Source organism: Sinohyriopsis cumingii, chromosome 4, assembly GCF_028554795.1.
Source record: "Sinohyriopsis cumingii isolate HCF-2022 chromosome 4, ASM2855479v2, whole genome shotgun sequence".
In the NCBI taxonomy this organism is placed as follows: Eukaryota; Metazoa; Mollusca; class Bivalvia; order Unionida; family Unionidae; genus Sinohyriopsis; species Sinohyriopsis cumingii.
Genome location: NC_142964.1, coordinates 124,883,485 through 124,905,734, shown reverse-complemented (window position 1 = coordinate 124,905,734; position 22,250 = coordinate 124,883,485). Strand labels below are relative to the sequence as shown.

At 35.4% G+C, this 22,250-nt stretch overlaps 1 protein-coding gene across 2 annotated transcripts in view; it reads right to left on the bottom strand.

Moving 5' to 3' along the window:
* LOC149802041 (pregnancy zone protein-like) overlaps positions 1 to 22,250 on the bottom strand; it is a 173,614-nt gene that overhangs the window by 136,012 nt on the left and 15,352 nt on the right. For both annotated transcript variants that reach the window (XM_089956448.1, XM_089956445.1), the window contains exon 2: positions 4,822 to 4,979. In XM_089956448.1, coding sequence (XP_089812574.1) covers positions 4,822 to 4,979 — 158 coding nt within the window. The remainder of the gene's footprint in view (positions 1 to 4,821; positions 4,980 to 22,250) is intronic.

The following is a 22,250-nucleotide window of genomic DNA, read 5'->3' as shown; positions in this document are numbered from 1 at the left end:
CCAGTGCCATATCACACTTGTTCTTTATGAAAATGTCTCCACCAACAGACTCAATGTATCCCTATGCCATATCACTTTATGAAAACATCTCCACCGACAGACTCAATGTATCCCAATGCCATATCACACTTGTTCTTTATGAAAATGTCTCCACCGACAGACTCAATGTATCCCTATGCCATATCACACCACACTTGTTCTTTATGAAAACGTCTCCACCGACAGACTCAATGTATCCCAGTGCCATATCACACTTGTTCTTTATGAAAACGTCTCCACTGACAGACTCAATGTATTCCAATGCCATATCACACTTGTTCTTTATGAAAACGTCTCCAACGACAGACTCATTATATCCCAATGCCATATCACACTTGTTCTTTCCTCCAACTCAAAACAAAACATGTATGCAATTTTGTGTATCTACCATTCAGAGAGCTGACAAGGAAATTGCTTAATATAATAAAAGGTTAGTGATGAAAATGGTGGAGACCCTGATTTCTTTTGCATTAAATTAGCAGACATGAAATGATATTTTATAACCCTTGTAGGACTAAACTGTTATGGGAGGAAATATTGGTAATGACATCCAATTGAAATATCCAAGCTCCATGGCAAAACTTCATTTGTCTAGCTTATTTTGATATTAAGATAAAAAAGAATATCTTCATCAACATAGGAAACATGCAAATAATATTGATGGAAAAAGAAATAAACACATTAATTAATGTATATAAGTGCAATAAAAATCAACAATCTGCTAAAAAATCACTCTAATACTCTATGCTGTGTATAGAGAGAATACAGCAATCAAATTATTATTATTATTATTATTATTATTGTTACTGTACAATATACCAACATACCATCCATTTTTTGTAATGCAATGATATTTCAATACATGTTTTTATTCTAAGTTTAGCTTTTTGGTAAACTGAATAATCTCTTTTTCCCTCTCATGATGGAATGAGCCTCTTTACCTTAAAGCCCTGTCACCTTCCTGTTAAATCGATAAATATGAACACAAATACATGTGAAGATGCATGCGAGGACTCTGAAACAAGCAAGGCTACAACATGTTTATACTGGAAGAGCAAAAGAAAGCATGTCTTCATTGGTTTGCTTCCCTTTAGTAGAAGAGTCAGCTGACTGGTTTAACACATTAACCCTTAGTAACGACTTAATGGGGCAGGAGGTAGTAGCCTACTGCCGAGCTCTGTAGCATCATGGTCATGCATGATACACTAAAGTGGGTGGTATCATAGAAAGGTAGACAGATGTAGCTCTACAATGATACCAAATAATCTGGAATATCTAGTTGCACTACAAAATACAGATTTAAAAAATTTCATTTTTTTGACCTGACTTTTTTCTACCCAAAATTAGCCCTTGGTCGGAATCCAATTTTGTGTCTGGGTTTTAGACTTTTTGGTCTCAGATCTAAGGCAAACCAGTATGAACTGCAAACAGACAGATGAGCCTTTGCAAAAAGTAGGATAAGATGGGCATTTGAAATAAAGAGTGGTCTCGATACAAAAATAATGGCTCTGTTTAGCACCAACAAAAGAACTCCAACTTTTACCCTTCTGCTCATGTGCGAGTTAAATAGCCAATGAAAAATGATGTTTCTAACACAACTAGGCAGTATGTTATTGAAAGATCACCGGGGATTTTGTATTTTCAGATCTATTCAGAAATAGCTTTCAAAATGTGTTTCCTACTCGATTTTCAGGCAAAAATGACAAAAACCTCCAGGGGTTAATGTGTTAAACCATTGCACAAAACCTGATGCATGCTAAGACTGCAGTGGGTGGGTCTGAGGCATATGGATAAAACCAATGTGGATTCAGGAATGTGTCTTTTATAGACAGGTTTCATTCTGCATTGAGACAGATTCCTCACTGTCCTCTTGGACTATCACAAAAATTCCTCTCATACTTCCATTATGGTTTCAGAAATTTTCTTCATCTTTGGATCATAAATTCTTGTTAACTTTGCTGGAAGTGGTTTTGAGTCTAGTCAAATGGTCATTACCAAACGCAAATTAACAAATAGCAATCAGCAATAGGAGTCAGAAAATATCATTTTAGCAGGATCTGGAAGATGTCAACTGGCAACAGGAAAAGTGAGAGGAGTATCAGCAAAAGAGAGTAATGATTACAGATGCAATATTACCAGTATACCAGTTTGTTGTTGTGGTACATATGACAGTACACATACCTTTACACTCTACCTGTACTTGAGTAGTTTGTGTCAATAAGGAATGTGTGGAAATTCCAGAGCAAGCCTGTTACTAAATTATTGATATTAAAAGCATATTTTCATTTTAATGACAAAAAATAATTCCAAAAGTTATTAACAAATTTACCAAACAGTTGTATTTGTACCAATTAATTTAACATATAACAAATGAACCATTGATAACATGTTGACACTGGTCACATATGCCAAATGTGATATTGTGAATGATATTTGGCCAAATCAAGCTTTAGGTATAAAAAAATTGAACTAAAAAGTATTTTTTAAAATTTCAATTTTTATTTATTTTCTAGTGAATATGTTAAGTACATGTACATTATATTCCTTTGTAAGACCAAGAATGATCCTGGGTCTTTCATGAGAGCAGGTGGCCTAGTGGTTAGAGCATCTGCCTTGGATGTGGGAGGTCATTGGTTTGATCCCTGGCTGTGTCATACCAAAGACTTATAAAAATGGTACTAACAGCTGCCTTGCTTGGAGCTCAGCATTAAGAGGTTAGTTTTAGGACTGGTCGGCCTGGTGTCACGATAATGTGACTGGGTGGGACATCATGCTACATGTCTGCGGCATGATGCCCCAGTGCTAGACATCACTATAAACTGCCACACTGCAGACATCGTAGCGATTAGACTGAATTTTTTTTTAAGCTACATTAAAAATCCAAATCACACATACACACACACACTCATGAGAGCAGTTGTTTTCTGTTTGACTTTTACATAATTTCTCTACTCCACTCAATATGTTTTCAGTTGTTGAGTGAGTGTGTTATGCAGTCGAGTGTGTTATGCTGTCAAGTGTGTTATGCTTACTGGCCCTCTAAAAATATCTTGCCTGGCATCACACTCAAAGTTTCCCTATCTGTCACATCAATAATGTCACAGCTAAACTGCAGGCTTCAGTGTCTGATCTTACTATTTGAATCAACGAACTCCCTAATATCAGCACAATGTCATTTACAGAGTGTCAGCTACAGTGTAAACTAAATCATCCCATTTTCATTCTAGTGTTTAGATGACAGCTTATACAGTGTAAACTTAATGATCCCATTTTCATTACAGTTTTTAGATGACAGCTTATACAGTGTAAACTTAATCATCCCATTTTCATTATAATTGTTAGATGACAGCTTATACAGTGTAAACTTAATCATCCCATTTTCATTATAATTGTTAGATGACAGCTTATACAGTGTAAACTTAATCATCCCATTTTCATTATAATTATTAGATGACAGCTTATACAGTGTAAACTTAATCATCCCATTTTCATTATAATTGTTAGATGACAGCTTATACAGTGTAAACTTAATCATCCCATTTTCATTATAATTGTTAGATGACAGCTTATACAGTGTAAACTTAATCATCCCATTTTCATTATAGTTTTCAGACAACAGCTTATATAACAATTAAGATACCCAAATTTATCTGCTATTAGGTACTGATTAGCAAATGGGACTAATCAATTATCAAATAAGCTAGTAGCATCAATAATAATAATAATAATAATAATAATATCCTAGGAACAATTTAGCCAAAATCATATCACAGTCTGAGTTTTCACTAAGCTTTCCCACCCATTTTAGACATTTGGACATATACGTTAACACCCCATTCTGACAATCCAAATATATAACACAGGGTGGGAATATTTCAGAGGAAACTCAAACTAATCATTTCAGTACAGTTTTCTTTTGAAGAAATCAGCTCTGTGAACAGAAAGAAATCATTGATTTGACTATTCAGCTAAATTTTGTAAAATTGTCTTGTCCAGTTTTCATTAGATTGTGTGTTTAATATAAAGTGTCATTCCTGTAACTCTTTAAAAAGTGCCGGGATATTGTGTGATACAGTCTGCATGTATAGCTGTAATATCCTTGAACTCTTCCAATACCATTAAAGCAAGGTTTATGAAACTTTGGTCATAGTTCTATCGAGATCCCAACCCTACAACCATGCATATACTTGTTCAGACATAAAAACACAAATTTATAGATGCAGCTAACATTGACCGTGGAGTAAGTCCCTATAATCCCTAGGAACTTTTCCAAGGGCCCTAACTTTGAAACTATTAAGCTAGCAGCCTATCTACCAAATATATACACTAAAGTAAATGTATGCATACAATTGATATAGGCCCCATTATCCCCACTCCCATGGGTAGAACCTCTGGGTTTAACTTGAAAAGTAGGGAGATTCCCACCTATACTCATGTATACAACTACTAGATATGAAAAGACCAATGTATTCATGCAACTGACACTGACCCCGACTCCTTCCCTAACTTCCCGGGTCCATCTCTACTCTAAGGATTTAGTTCCTGGGTCATAACTTAGAGACTACCATGGTTCTTCATGCTTTTGAATGGTTCTAAAATGCATTCAGCTATCATAAGCCCATAAAATAAGTGTATGTTCAAAGCATTTGATCTCACTACATCTGTTCTCTGTACACAATTATATTTGTATAATGTATTGTTTTTTATCACACAAAAACAAGAAAGTTTCTGGCTTCTATTCCAAGACCCATAGTTCATAATGACTATCCAATTTACTATTACCTGATTTTATGGTTTCTGCCCTCCATGAGGTTAGGTCTTGTCCCTGACATTTCAAAGTTAAGTTTATGCTCACATCTGAGGTAACATTAAAAAATGACAGGCAAAATTTCTCATCAGCTCCTATCTGTAGTTCCTGAGGAAAGATTAATACAAAACCCCTGAAAGAAAGAAGCAAATAAGAATGATAATCACACTGGTCAATACTGACACAATTAACAGGGGAATTAATAATAAAGAAATTAGAAGGAAATCAGCATTTGTTCTTTAATTCAGACCAGGTCTCCAGAATACATATTACGTCCTGGACATGTTCAAAAAATGTAATTTTTGACCAACTATAAAATGCCCAAGTAAGACATAGAGAATTTCTGCAAAGAAACTCGTATTCAGAACTGATGAACAATAGTTTTATTCAGACATGTACATGAGTATTAACATTATCTTGTATCTAGTGGTGCAAGTAGATTTTAACTCTTATCAGTACCATACCAACACACACACACACACACACACACACACACACCCACACCAACACACACACACACACACACACACCCTGGCCCTGTCTATTCTGGTATGGCTTACCAGCAATAAAATGTCTTAATGATGTCAAAAATTAAGTGTGACTCTCTTTCCAAGGTCAAGGTCATGTTTCCTATTCTGTGAGATAGTACCTTAATATTTAAATTCCAAATGTTTTATAAATATTATAAATAGTTCAATCTTTAATGTATTACTAAACTATACATAATGTTAGAATTTGTTGTGAAGTTTGTGTAAATATTAATTTAAATTAGCAGGAAATACATTCAAGCTTTTGCAGGGAAGACCAGCATAGACTTCAATTGGAAAGAGAGTCTTCATACCCAGCAATCCAAATGTTTTATAAATATTAAAAACAAAGCAATTATCTTTAATGTATTACTAAACTATAAATTTAAAATAAATGAAAACTTTTCATTGTTTTGATGTATTGTTGTAAACTCAATCATATGTAGATAACAAAGGAAGATAATTCAGGTTGCAAATATTGTTTCACAGATATTCACCACAGCGAATATGATGCAACCTTGCCCTTGGAAACATGAAATTGACCTTGGAAATGGAGTCTTATTGGATTTATAATGCTTTTTCCTTTATTACTTTGGAACACACATACTTACAGTCATGATACAATCACAGACAGACGAATAGCAATCATTCTTATAAGCATGGTATGATTTATAGAAATATTCTGAATGGCATTGAAAAAATTATGAATTTTTATATTGGACCTCTACCCACCTACTGTGCTGCCAATATAACCTTCATATATATATATATATATATATATATATATATATATATATATATATATATATATATATATATATATATATATATATATATATATATATACACATATACACACGCACATATATGTGTATGTGATTTTCTCCCTCTGACATTCTGACATTTAATATTGTGATAACATTTCAGAAGGCTTGTGCTGCATTTCTTGTTACTTTTAATAAAGGACTGGTATCAGATTTTAAGCATATTGGTAATTCCAGATTATATAATGACATAAATCTGTATGTATATTAGAGTTTTCTTTCAAAGGTATAGCCTAGAGCTGCCTCTGATAAACTGAATGTCTGGCAACAATCAAGACATTTTCAGAACCTGTGCTTATAAATACAAGTGAGGAAGAAAAGAAAACAAAGCAGAAACCCACGTCTGAGTCCAGGTAATCACAACACTGAAGTACTCGTTTCATGCCCTTAAAGATACTGGGTTTGATCACAGTTGTGTGAGTAATTGGTTGCCAGCTATGATTGACCTCTAATTCCAAAAGTTTTAAATGTTTTTTCACTTGGATGACAAGTGTACCAAGAAAAACTTGCCCGGTCAGAATTAAATGCAAAAATATTCCTCGCCATTTTATGGGTATGAACCATTTCAGTGTTATTGTGTATTAGACAGCAGTCTTGAACCTATTCCATACATTTACTAAAAAGTAGTTTACTGAATCAATAAAAATGAGGAAAACTACAACTTGAATATTACAATGGTAATGAACTCTTTTTAGTTTTTGCACTGGTGCACTCCTCTATTTGATTCCATGTTCAAATTTGTGGAAGGGACATGAGCTAACACAAGGTCAGTGACTTATTCCTGGTTCAAATCAAACACCCCTACCTCATATGTCACATTATATCAACATGTAAGCTGGCAAAATCATGTCATTCATAATGTTAGAATTTGTTGTGAAGTTTGTGTAAATATTAATTTAAATTAGCAGGAAATATATTCAAGCTTTTGCAGAGAAGACCAGTATAGACTTCATTTGGAAAGAGAATTTTCGAATCCAGCATTCCAAAAAAGCTGCAAATATTTACGCTGGAGAGTGAATCAATGCAGGAGGGGTTCTGCTTTTATGGTGTAATGTACAAATGACAGTATTAGAGGATACAAATTAACTTGCACTGGATGCTCTAACCTCCATTGTAGGCTGTGCATTTTAACAGTAGTAATACATAACTTACTACTATAATCTATTGCATTGCTTGCCATGTTCCCAGTCCAAGCTAAATATTTCCTCCTTCAATTACTAATTGGAGGCCCAGAATAGAAAGAAGAAAAAAATATATATAAAAAATGATTCCTATATAATTCCTTAGTAACAACAAACAAACAGAATGCTTTCCTCATTTTCCTTGGACTTCTTTGTGAAAGTTGATGTGTGCCATGATTGCTCATAAAAATTCACTTTTGTTAATATTATGAAACATATTTTTCGCCAATCCTTTTTTGTTGATCGATTGGATTTTTCCCCTCCCCAGTCTTTGTAATATTCTAGATTTTTGTGTACCTTTCGCTAATTATTAAAAGTTTGTGGGCCTTGCTTAGCAGGTGAGGCTTCTTTTCAGTATTAACCCCTTCATTTAACTAGTGTTAAGGTAAGTTTTATCTGCCCTTATTTGGTTCCTAGTTATCTTGTGTTTTTTCTTCTAATTATGTCTGTTTCATAGATTAATAGGTAGAAGGGGTGGGGAAGTGCAAGCACAAGAAGACCGCATGGGATACAGACAGCACCTGCCTATTGTGCAATGGATGTTTATGGATTGACAGATGTCTGATTTATTATGTATGGACAACATCATATCACATATAAAAGGAGGAAGGCCTGCTTTCTCATCATCATCCCAAGATAAGCCCCACTGTTCCCACTCTGGATCCCTTCCTGTCTTAGAGAAGTCAACTGCCCTGTGGAGAAGAAACAAAAAGCAATCTCCATGCTTTGAGGTTCACCAAAAGGTGAAGGATTATTGATGCTCAGACCAATGCCATCAGTGGCAGTAAGGGAGACATCCTTAGCCCCTTCCAAGGGAAGAAAAGTGCTTGACGTGACTCACGCTATCCTCACAGGAAGAAGCAGTGCCCTCTCAAGGTAGTCTCAGTTCTGGTGACAAGAAAGATCAGCGATTTTAGCCACATATATCAGAGGCATGCTCATCTGTCAGATCTTCTTTGACCAGGCACCAGGCTTCAGTCACCAGGCACTGATAATCCACCGGCCTTTGAGTGCCAGTCACAAATTAACAGGTACTGGGACAGTGACTTTGGTTTACCTTCTTTTGAAATTGTTTACAAGGTCTGCCAAATGCTGTTTATTCCCTATGTTTTCAATTGACAGAAGCCACAAATAATCTGTTTGATGAATAACAAAAGACACCGATATCAATAATTATTGAGAATCATTACATCGATAATCATTGCATCTGATTTGATAAGACCAGTACATGCTATAACAAATTAATTAATATTCAGGAAGGTATTCACTTTCAAGTCAACAGAAACGAGAAGTGTAATTGCTCACAAAATGTATATCTATTTTCTCTCTGAGTCTCAGGCAAACATTTCGAACCATCAACTAACAAAAATGTGTAATGTAAGATAGGATTAAATGATAATTGTTGTCAAAGTACAAACTTTATATAACCACTCATAAAGTAAATGAACCCTAAAGGTCTTTATGTCAAGTTTGTGAGTGAATAGGCGAAATTTACACTTCAATAAATACCAGACAATGATAACTGTCTCCTTATAATTAAAATCTTCCATCTTTCTTTCAACAAATCAGCGATCCCATCCACAAATCTGATTTTAAGCATGTCGTTTTCCTTTATCAGCATACACACGTAGTGCAAGAATATCAATCGCCATCCTCGCTAGCCAAAGGTCATAGATCCACTTTGTTCATCGTTAATGTGGAAGATGGAACTAAGTGTATCAACAACTCTTTGACATAGCCTGTAAAAAATCACAACACAAGAGTCCATGAGGGTGATGGGGATTTATGTTTTATGTTTCATGTTTAGCAATTTCACTGTGTTCGCTTCCTATGCATTTCGATCTTGCAAAAAAAATTGTTTACATATTCATTGATATCCACTGTGTTATATGACCATGGCATTATACAACTACTGATTGAAGCACGTTGTCCTGGCAAAATGAAGTCACTTATTAACAGAGTTGCTCTTAAAGTTTGCAATATGTTCTGCTTGTCTACAGAGATGAACATTGGAGGAAGTACGGTTTCAGTTCAAACTTCTCATCAGAGAGTTTATCTTGGGTTGCAAATTTCAATCTGAATTCCAGGGGGAAGTGGAGGATGGCGTTGTTGTTGTTATTATTGTGAAGGTGATGCACATAAAAGTCCCCAGAATTTACCAGTGCATAAATATCTCACATGATAGTTTACCGACAATCACATGGCAGAAAATGCAGCAAATTCACAACAACTGGAGATATGTATGCATAAATGTATTTTTGAAATAGCCTCGCATCATGATAATCTGTTGAGTGATTATTGTGGTTAAACAACGTTAGCACTGAATCCGATTGAGACTAAATATAAAAACATTTTATACATCCTTATCATTAGTCCAACTTTTATGATCAACAATAAAAAAAGTTGTTACTCAAAAATGAGAAGGTCACACGTAACTGCAGGTTACTGCATTTGTAGGGGAAATTATGAACGAGGTTTTTCTTGGAATAATACTGCACGACCTTTGGGAATTCAGTATTCTTCTGAGGAAACAAGTTCTGTTTTCCAATACAAATGCAGTAACACTTTCATTATATATTCATTTTGTTATTTTACCTATTGTTTCATTATTTAAAAAAAAAAGAAAACCACAACAAGAAACAAAATAATTGAATTTATGCGCATTTGATAGTAGTTTCAAACAGAATTGTCACTTTGTCTACTTCAAATTTAAATTAGAGTGATATTCTGAATGACTCCCCATTGAAACAAGCTTTCCATTTGTTCTGGAATGGATGATTTTTGTTTTTCTGTTAATCCAGCTCAATTCTGCTTCTCTGATTATGATGGACGGGATTATTGCGTGAATTCAGTGCAGATTTCAGTTGTAAATGCATTTGAAATTCCAGTACAGTTCGGTGCGCATTAGATTTTGCAATCCATTTCATTCGGATTTGCAGAACTAAGAAAGTACATTTTAAGGAAATTCAAGATGCATAAATGTAAGTACATGTATATTTATTACCATCCTTATGACCAGCTAAAGAAGACATATGCTTATGTCATGTCACTTGCATCTCGCTGGTGGAGGGACTCCAGCTATGACCTGTATCTTACAGTGTATGTCTTCTAGTGCTAGCCTAACACTGTGTCAAAATAGTTAAACGGGAAAATTGCAAAGCAGTTATTGTGTGATAGTCCATTTAGCCAGTGGAAATAATACATTTTCGTCGTCTTGGTTTATTATATCTGATGCTCTTAGTTTCCTTCTTCCAAAACCTTAAACTGCATTTTTTCTTCTCGAATCTAGTATTTTGACAGACTTGTAAAATGAACCGTCTCTGATAGATTTGCAATAGCACTTGGCCTCAATATGATTTTCTATGCTATATATATTTTTTAATAGATATTAGAAAGCACTGGTCATAGTCTGAACCATTCTATTTGCGAAAAGATACGAATATTTATCATAAATAACTATTTCACTGATCAGAACGGTATTTTCAATTACTGCGTCTATCATGTTTATTGGGAATATCACGTTCATTCATGGGCTTGTTTGAAAGTTTTGTTTCTGACTCAGTGAACTCATCCACATCGTTAACTTTATCATCTATTCTTTCAAATGGACAAAACAGCTGCTTCAGTTGATTCACAAATTTAATCAACCAAAACCTAAAGCGTCTACTACATGAGTGTACATGGTTTGTTTACAAAGTAGTTCCCAATACACTATACTATTTTTTAGGTACAGGTGATCTACACGTGCGTGCAATACCAAGGTGTACTGGACGATTCTGACAATATAAAGTTAACGGAGACAAAAATGAGCATAAATTAATATATTCTAAAGATGAAACAGACAAGTGCTTAGCGTTAATGGTTAAGGAATCAATGATATGTTTGATGATTGTGGAAATCTTGACGTAAAATGCGATCAACCTAACAAAGCTAGAGTTTATGGCTGATCTCGTGCAAAAGTAGACGCTGTAATAAAAGATTTCTGAGAGAATACACGTATTTTGGGTGTCTTCTATCACAAGGAAAGAACACAATGGAGGCTTTGTTGAATGAAAATCACTATTATTTTTTAAATGAAAGTACAAACTAAAGATTGATTAGAAAACAACAAACAGAAACTTTTGATGAGACGAGTTTCCTTTCAACTTAAGGTGCTTAGGTGTCTGTAAGGTAACGTGTTTACGTTGTCATCGAAAGCACGCTAATTGTCATAAGTAATGCTACTTCTTTTATTTTGACGTTATACACCTGATAATTCTGAGAATTATTCTGTGTGATCAAACAAATAATCGTTGTGGAACTTAACATGTTAAGTCCATTTTCTTAATGCATTTTTCCTCTAAACTTTCATTCCGTCTCAACCAGTCTGGAATGAATAAAAGTTTGACCTTAACAAACAAAGCACTCTAATTTATCGCCAATCACGCATCCTTGAAAACCCCATTAAATTTCTTACTCGTTCGATGGATACAAATGGGCTGTCCTTGACAAACTTCTGTCCCATTCTTTCATTCTGTTTTGTTTTCAGCGTGTTGTATTAAAATTCTTACAATAGCCAATTAGATAAGTTTGATACCAAATCTACCTTAAATTGGTTTTGTTAATTTGATTTTCTTACATTTCAGAGGGACTAACAGTAAATCATTATTAGGAACTGTCGTTCTTGCCAATTCCTGGCATTTGAAGAAAAAATATAGTTTATTATTAAATATACTTTTACTATTGTTCTTTTACTGAGATTTTCAATCTCATTAGTCTTTACCAAAAAGACTGTTGTTTATTAGATTGAAAAAGTCTATTTCGAAATCATATGTTGCTTTTCGTTTCAGTTCCATTCAGGATTTCAGACCCGGTTGTTGTTCAAACAGGGCAACTTTGTATGCGTTTGTCAGTTTTAAACATGACTGTCTGTAAAACTTCAAGATTTTATAGTATATTTCACTTTGTTTTTAATGTGCATAGCAGTTTTGTACAGTTTATTTTAAACCACTGTAATCATCAACAAATTTCTTTCGCAAAGGAGGTAAATCATTTTCATCTAGGTTAAATTTCTCTGGGGTTAATGGGTAACCTTTGAAATGGTCGTGCAAATCAACTTTGAAGTCAGCCAGTATATAAGTCATCTGGTATTTTAACGAATTTTCTTCTATCCATATAATTCACTCATCATCTGGCTCTAACCGTTATGTACTGGATGTTCTTCCAGTCATTTAAATTTATGTACGCTATGTGATATTGAATGACATCAATACGGACCTATCGTAGAAAAGGTTCGGCGATTTGGGCGTTACTTTCATTGTGCTTTAGAATTTATTTTGCCATCGTTGTCCAGGTAGTATTCATGATTTGATTCAGCGTATCTATGTGGTATCCTATAAATCCCACACTTTTTGCACACTGAATCATCAGGAACGTGTCACATTCTTTTAAAGTTTAAGTTTTACATTTAGTGGCTTTAAGCGTACAGTATGTGCTATGTGAGCAATATAACGACGAACGGACCTAGTCTGCAATTCGTAAGCAAGCATTAAAAAACTTCTTTAAAAATTAATAAACGTTTACGTTTGTAATATAGGTGTTTGATTAAAACTTTCAAGGCTATTCGTTTATTCCTAGGGGTCTAGTTTTAATTATTTAGACAGCATATTTGTTAACTGTCCATTTTCCTGTATTTTTTTTTATCACTTAAAAGAGTTTAAGCCAGTTATTTTACTGACCGTCTCCTGAAGCTAACGTCAGGTACAAACCTAATTGTTCTTCAAACTTTTTTCTTTTACCTTTATCATTAACCTATCAACTATGTAATCCTTGCTGAATGAATCGTTATTTATCGTTGTTTCGCGGTATGATATTAACCTCTTCACCTTGAGGAACATATGACTATATTAACTGTACAAGTTATAAATTAACACTGCTATGAACTTTGAATACTTCGATTTCAAATTACTTTCGTTTTGCACTCGACTAATATCATTTCCAGTTAAATAATTACAGTCTCTTACATTGTTGTCAATTATTTCTGCTCCTAGTTGAATTAAAATGTTTCTTATTTTCCCCTGTGTTTTTGCAATTTTACCAATTGCTGAGTAAAATACTTGAATACAATCCGTACCTTTATTAGTTAATAGCTTCCTTAACTTACCATGATTGTACATTAGGCGCATATGCTTCGTACTTTATTCTTCATGTTCTCTTATCCATATATGGCTTTTAGAAAGACAAAAGAAAATTATTGGCCTTACTATCCCAATTTCTGAAATGCAACAACATCTGATTTATTTTTATTTTTAAAAATGGGAATATTCCTGTTGTAATTTTCGACCTACATTTGAATAAACGAGGTTCAGCGCTTTTTCGACAGCAGCGATAGCTCATTTGGTAGAGAGTCAGACTCAAGTTGTGTAAACCAAGAGTCACGGGTTCCATATCCGCCCAGGTCGACTCGACCCCTTTGTGTGCCTTGAGAAAGACACTTAGCTCGCGTTTCTACGGCATGACACTGACGATAATGCGTTAAAAGTGACTTAAAAAACAAACAAAAATGCAAGACTTTTCAGATTTGCAAAACCGACTTGAAAGAGCGTCTTATGTTACGTGTTTGCGCTCGAATAAACAGTAACACAAGAAAGAGTGAAAACAACAAGCTTTGAAAAATATAATAAATAATTTATTTCCCTGAAAAATACTGTAACAAAAATTAGAAAATAACTTACGGTTTCCAGAATCAAATTGAAGAATAATCCACCAATAAAATTTTAGAACTCCTAATAATAAAATGTTCGAATCCCGACGAAGAATCCAAGATAGAAGGCGATGATGTATGTTGTAACCTGTACTGTGTTGAAGTCTACAGTTCCTTGTAGAAACACACTAAACCATCCTCAGGTTTTGGAAATCCAAATAAAATTTTAAGAAATGTCCTTGTTCAAGAATTCTGTATGAATACAATAATATTTCCAGAGAAACGAATTAATCTTTTAGAGTCCAAATAATCAGAAGAAAAATTAACATATAACTCAAAAACTCAAAACTAGTCACAACAGAAGAAAACAACTTGACACCAAGTGTTTAAAAGCCCAGATCTCTTAGATCTCTCTCTCTCTCTCTCTCTCTCTCTCTCTCTCTCTCTAAACATCACTATTAATACTAAGTATTTCGCAATTTTGGAAATGCCTAATTGCGAAATAGAGGATCACGTGATCATGTTTACATATAAAAATCACGTAGCCCCTGTATGTCCTTGATAAGAACCAATCATTTCACTCCGAGAAAAAGTTGTTTACTTGACCCTCGCTCAAGGCCAGGAACTAAGTCAAACATAGAAACAGTTTTTCTATTATTAGGTATTTAAGGAAAGATTCAGGTCAAACTGAATTTTCTGGAAAATATCAAATTCCTAGTAAACAAAATTACATTACATTGATATGTAAAGAAAATAAAAAGATTCCAAAACCCACAAACAATCAAATCAAATCAAACTCAAATCGAATATCAATTAAATCAAATATATGTAACAGAGAGCAGTTGTTTGATTGTTCTCTCCGATACTGTCTCCCAAATTTATACATAGCCTGAAGTTTAAACCGTTGCCTCTTAGTACTTATATCTACAGTCTATCAGTTCGAAAGTATCCCTTTCAATATGACGGCCGTTTTTACATTTATTCAGTTAAATGCAGAGCTCTGACTTTTAGAGATCTTTCCACATGAATTAGAGAGCTCTACAATTGAATTAGAGAACTCAAGATATCAGAGAACTGTATAAGCTAATTAGAGGCTTCTATAATTCAACGAATGCTCTCAATAATTAATAATTGTTCATGTCTGTACCTGAATTGTAGACCTCTCTAATTCAATTGGAGAATTCTACAAGAGAACAAGAGAAATTAATTCAAGTGTTGACATCATTAATAAAATTAGAGACCTATCTAATTCGGTGTTGGTTAGACAAATCTATAAATGCATTAAAAAATATCTTCAAATAAATTAAAGACCGCCTGAAACCAATTACAGAGCACTCTTATGCATTTGAAGAGGTCTTTAAATGGTGGTTCAAGGCAACCAAGTGCAATTTCCTAACAATGAAATCATAATTGTTCTTTTGATTAATTCTGTCGCGCTTTAGTGGCGATCGGAGGTGGGAGAGGGGGAGGGGCGTCAAAAAGTGGTAAACATTTTGAAACAAGGCACGTCCAAAAGACTCGTTACCAAATAAATCGTATCTCAAACTCTATTTTTGCGAGTTTATGGTCCCAAATTACTGAGAGTGCTACCAAATGTCTGGCGATAATTTAATCTGATATATTGAACTGCCATGTCCATTTGTGGATGGTTTGGCTAACATTTAATCCGTAAAACTGCAAATGTTTTGCTAGATTTGATCAAATCTTAAACTGTGTATTTCCTATAATTTTATATATCCTATAAACCACACGATGAGTTCTATTATTCTCCAGCTATTTTTATCCTAATAACCCAGTAATCATATTTATACATGAAAATAAATATTTGTAGCATGACGATATTCACAGCCATATGTCCGAATGAATCTGAATCATACATATTGTACCCATGTATATCTATCAATCCATCGGTCTAGCCATCTATTATAAGCATTTTTATCATTAAATAAATACCATTATTATATGGTCATTTTTTACTACGTTATTTTTACATTGTCAGGGGGCCCCGAGTGGCCGAGTGGTCTCACCGTTACGGATCACTGACATCTCACCTCTGTCTGCGTGGGTTCGAGTCTCGGGCTCGGCCAACGTGGGTACGTGAGAAAGCTTACCAGTAGCTTTTAATGGGTCAGTGGTTCTTTCCGGTGATTTCCCGGGTTCTTCCTCCGCCATTTATACTGGCCGCCATGTATAGCCTGTCCTGTACTGAAAAATGGCATTAAACCCTATAACAACAATAACATCAGAATAGTGCAGTACATTTTTTCCATATTGCACGGTTTCATATCGCACGACACGTGCCTCTAAAAGCAGTATAGTGTATTAGTGTATTAGGAACTACTTTGTAAGCAAACCATTTAACTTATGTAGTAGATCTTTATTGTTTTGTTTATTAGATTTGTTTGTGGATGAATTTACGAATCTGTTTCGTCGATCTGAAAGCAGAGATGATAAAGTGAACGATGTGGACGAGTTTATTTGTCACAAATGAAACTTCAAAAAGCAAACGAATGAACGCTATATTCCCAATGTCCACAACAAACGCGAGAGATGCAGTAATAAATTAAACACTTATTTAGGAGAAATGTTCATACCTTTTCATAAATGTAATGGCCAGTGCTTTCTAGGGTCTATAAACATAGCATAAAAAATCACATTGAAGCCAAGGGCTAACGCAAATCTATCAGAGAAGTACCATTTTACAAGTCAGTCAAAACACTAAATTCCAGAGGAAAAAAAATGCGACTGAAGCTTTTATAGTAGGAGACTAAGAATCTCAGAAACAATAAGCCAAGCAAAAAAATATTATTTTTCCCGCTAGATAAATGGACTGTCACACAGCAGCTGCTCTGCAATTTTCCCCGTTTAACTAGTCTAATACAATGTAAGGCAAGCGATAGAAGACGTACAATTAATGATACAGGTCATATCTCGGATCTCTCCAACAGCGAGCATGCAAGTGACAGGGCGTAAAAATATGTCTTCTTTAGCTGGTAATAAGAATGGTAATAATCATACTTACATTATGCATCTTGGGTTTCCTCAAAATGTACTCTCTTAGTTCTGCGAATGACATGACCAATGTCATGGAAAACCTGATAAACACTGAAATTGTACAGTAATTTCGACAAAATTTCCAACAGAAATCACACTCTCTTTTCTGCACTGAATTGACCCAGTAAATCCAGTCCATCAAAAGCAGAAACGCAAAATTTAGTTGGGTCAACAGAAAAACAAACTCCATCCATTCAAGACCAACTGAATTTTTTTTTAATGTGCATTCATTCAAAATATGACTCTAAATTTCAATTTTAAGTAGACCAAAACGAGAAATTGTTTAAAAAAGTAATGTCGAGCGCGCTAAGAAGTTCAAAAAGGTCGCTGAGCGGTGCTACGCGCGCATTAATATTGTTACTGTGTATTGATGAATAATCTACGGTTGTGTATTTATTCTGAAATACAGAAATTACTTTGTTTATTGTATTCATTCATTATTAAGCCTTAGGTAGGAAAACGAAATGCGTATATAATAAGGTTTTTACATTTGTGTGGGAAAATATTATCGCCTTTTTTAAAGAATATTTTACTCCCATAGTCGTGCAGTAGCCTTCAGAAAAAGCTCGATGTTTTCCGATACAAATTCAGTAACCTATAATAATTAATACTACGTGAAATTAGGTGAATTTGAAAGTAATAATACGTAAAATTAAACGAATTTTAAAGTAAGGTAATATCTAAATAAAGACAATAAATAAAAATACAAAATGTTGTTGTGGGGTTTAAAGCCATTTTTCAGCACACGATAGGCTATACATGGCGGCCGTTATTAATGGTCGAGAAAGAACCTGGGAAAGTCCCGGAAAGAACTACCGACTCACGAGAAGCTACTGGCAAGCTTTCTCAAATACATGTACCCACATTGGCCGAATCCGAGACTCGAACCACGCAGACAGAAGTGAGATGGCAGTGATCCATAACGGGGAGCGCTTTAGACCACTCAGCCCAAATACAAAATGTAAGAAGGTTTTATTTATCGCATTAGCTAATATGATGACTCCTAAGTTAAGCATGTGGTTGGGTGTGTTAGAAAATAGCAGGATGATTCTGAGTAATAACAGTACAAGACACATACTGAAATTCCGTCGAGAGCCCTGACTACACGCACCATATATATCCTTGTTTGTAAGTTTATCCCAAATACGAACAACAGACCCTGATCTGCATTTTTAATTATCCAGCATATGAGGGTCTCCACTGGTCATTAAACCAATCGCTTTATAACATAACGTCTATACCGGCCTTTAAAATGATTCCAGCTACAAACTGCACGGACCCAGATCTGTCGGCGCATTATGCGCCAGAAGATCTGGGTCCGTGCAGTTTGTTAGGAGTAATCAGTAGAATAAACAGCACATACCCTGATCTGCATGCGCATGATGCTACGACAGATCAGGGTCTTTCTTGTTTTTGCAGTCTGACATATTTATAAGGGAGTGTACAAAGTACCTTACGGTCGAAAACAAATTATATAAGTGTACATAAAATAGTTGCTGTGTAGTTTCGACAGTAGAAAGTCGTTAACCACATTGTTTTTACTCACTCCGTTGTGAAGACTTGGAAAAATGGTACTAACAGCTGCCTCGCTAGGCGTTCAGCATTAAGAGGTTAGTGTTAGGACTGATGGGCCTGGTGTCAGGATAATATGACTTGGTGGGACATCATGCTACACGTCTGCGGCATGATGCCCCAGTGCTACACATCACTTTAAACTGCCACACTGCAGACATCATAGCGATATGACTGCAAAATTGTTACGTTTTAAAAAATCTATATCACACACACTCACCGTTTTGTTGCACTGCTTGATGAACATATATCTGACCTCATAAAACACGCATCGTAGCATTCTGGAGACTTCCGTCATCTTTGTTGTGTGTTAATTTTGTGTTGTATCATTCTTTAATCAACTATATATACTTGATAAAAGGAAATATATCAATAAAAAAATTCACTCCTGGAAAATTAATTTGCAATGTCTCCACTGTTTCTTTTCCAAAATCAGTGGTGGAATTTGCTTCAGTTCTCAATAACCCATGTCCCTCAGGTGCTCACTGAATATAGTCAATCTCTAGCATTCTAGTTTCAATATATTTTATTGCCATAAATGTTAAAAAACGGGAGCAGCAGGGAAGTTCTACAGACCAGACGTTCCAGACCAAATAAAGCCTCCTACGAGAACTTTCTCCGTAGAAGCCTCAGATTTCAAAAATAAAGCTTCCTACGAAAATTAATTTGCGTAAATTCACTCCCGACTGCAATTTTTGTGTACAAAATCGATGATTCTGGACAAGTAAAAAACGAAGATTTTAGGGGGGGGGGAATTTATTCTGGTGTCGACGAAGTTTGTCAGGATTTGGCTGCTGATCCTAATTTTACCTCGCATTAAAACAATATAGTTGAAAATAATATGAGTCGGAAAGCTAGTAGAGTTGGAGAGCCTCATTCTGCCAGATTAGCGCGAGAAGAATTAGCGGCAGTAAAGAAACTTATCCCGGCAAAACAATTATTCAAGAAAAAAGTTCGTGATTACGAAGATTCTCAATATGGAATTACCGAGATATCGTCAAAGTTGTTGAGTCCAGTCACTGGAGCGATCGAACAGGTAGCATACGGCGACAAAAAGGAAGATAAGGAACTTAGGAAGCGCGGTCTTATTCCTATGACGAGAGATATTGAGCAACACACTCGATTATTGCCGGAACGAATAGTACAAACACAAACACGAGCACAAGCACGAGCACAAGCACAAGCACGAGCACAAGCACAAGCACAAGCACAAACACAAGCACAACAAGAACAAGCACAAGCACAAGCACGAGCACAAGCAGAATTGAGGACGGGGGAAATTCCGGAAGAATTAGATGAAGATAAAAAATTACGGCAAAAACAAGCGCAAGAAGAAGAACAAGCGCAAGAGAAAGAAGAAGAAGGGAAGGAGGATATTCAAAAAAAAGAACCTCGAGATATAATAAAAGAAAAATTTACCAGGAGTGGTTGGGAAACAATGGAAAAACAATTTAAGGTATTTGGAGATGACATTGAATTACTTGCTATTTTTGCTGAAGATTCCTTTGACAATAGAAAGGCGTTTTTAACTGAAGACGGATTGAAAAAAATTAAATCACGGGATGTTTGGTATAATAATTTATTTCGAGGTAGATTTAATTTATCTGAGGTGAGAAAAACCAATGCTCTGTATAGTTCTTATCTGGACTTCGCAGATGCAAGGAAGGAAGAAAAAAAAACTTCGGATAAATCACCAGAAATACCTCAACAAGAAATAGTAACTGAGAAGTCCTTATATGAAAATCTTCATAAAGCTATCAAAACTGTTTTTACCCGTGATGTGTATTACCAAATCGCGAATGGAGAAAATTTGGTAGATATTGCCGCGGATTATGATGATAGGGATAAATATTTTAACCCCAATTTTCGTGGGAAACCTCTTGAAAAGAGCAAATATATCGACTGGATATATTATGCTAGTAAAAAACCTCCTTACAAACGTGATGACGAATATTTTAAATTTGTGGAAAAAGTAAAACAAAAAGAAAAAGAGGAAGGGGGTGACGTGTTATCGGAGTGGTTTAGCGAACCATCATCTTCAAAACCAAAGACAGGAAGCGGATATACAATTTGCCCTGATAGTGTTGTCAACGACGTGTCTCGCCTCGAGGTATTAATCGGAGGAAAACGAGCCGGAAATAACTCTCGCGAAGTAATCAACGAAGCCTCAGATATTTGTCAGCGATTATTCCGCGGTGGTGTCATCGATTCTCACATTTACAAGGAACTTGTCGATGAACTCATCGATTAAAACAACACAATTGAAATAACATGATTGTTCACAAACATCAGCGTAGACCCAAACAGGTCCGCGTAGTAAACTCTCGATTGCCTGTATACAGATATATCCACGGTAATGGATTCGGCGATATTGTTGGAAGTCTCTTTACGCGAATAATACCTAAAATTGGACCCATGATTAAACAGATCGGGTTAAAAGCAATAGGAAAGATCGGCGAGACTGCTATCTCTGGTATCGGTAATTTGGCCAGTAAAGGCTTCAATGTTGTCAAAAGTAAAATATTAAATTTAATGCGCAAAAAACAACCCGTCAAATTACCTAGCACCAGAGAAATGCCACCCGAAATCAGCAAAGCCATAAACGACGCGGCAAATAAAAAAATAAACGATTTATCGCAGGAAGTTGCTAAGACAAATCTAGCGCAGGAAGTTGCTAAGACAAATCTAGCGCAGGAAGTTGCTAAGAAAAATCTAGCAAATAAAATTGCTAAGACAAATCTAGCAAGGGAAGTTGCAAATACAAGCTTCATTTCAGGCAGCGGTCTTCGTTTTAGATGATATTCTTAATAATAAATGTTCACACAAGTGTCAAATGAAGTGTTTGACATGGACGAGCCTGTAGGTAGAGACACATCCGTGCGAGATTTCCAGTATTTCTCGTACGACGCAGTTGACCCAAATACACCTAATCGCTTGGAAATTCAAGTCCACGATACAACGAGATATTTTCTTCCATCTGAGGCATATATCGAGGTTGTTGGGAGAATTATTAAAACAGATAATACCAACTTTGGCGATAATTTTAAAATAGGATTCGTTAACAACGGCATCATGGCTTTATTCAAGAGTGCCACTTACATGATCGACGGAAGAGAGATCGAATCAATTACGGACAACGTTGATATAGCAACGACGATAATAGGCCTAGCGAGATACTCGGATGATTTTACCAGGTCGGCCGGTCCTAGTATGATATTCGCCAAGGATAATTCTGATCACGCTGATCATAACCAGTATATCATCAGACAACCGAATAATCGTGCTGATCCTCCTGTTGTTGCTCAAGCCGTTGGTCCTACTGCCTTCGAAGACATGATAATTAAAACCAATGATAATTACAACCTCGGATTTGCCACGCGAAGAGCCATGTTGACTGTCGGTGAACTAAGATTTTCCTGTGCAATTCCACTATCTCACATTTTTGGATTTTGCAGACATTTCAGAAAAGTTATTTACGGAGCGAAACACACGATAACTTTCGTTCGAGACGCTGCTGGTAGTGACAAAGCCATCTGGCGAGAAGCAGGCGCGGGTGCGGGTGAT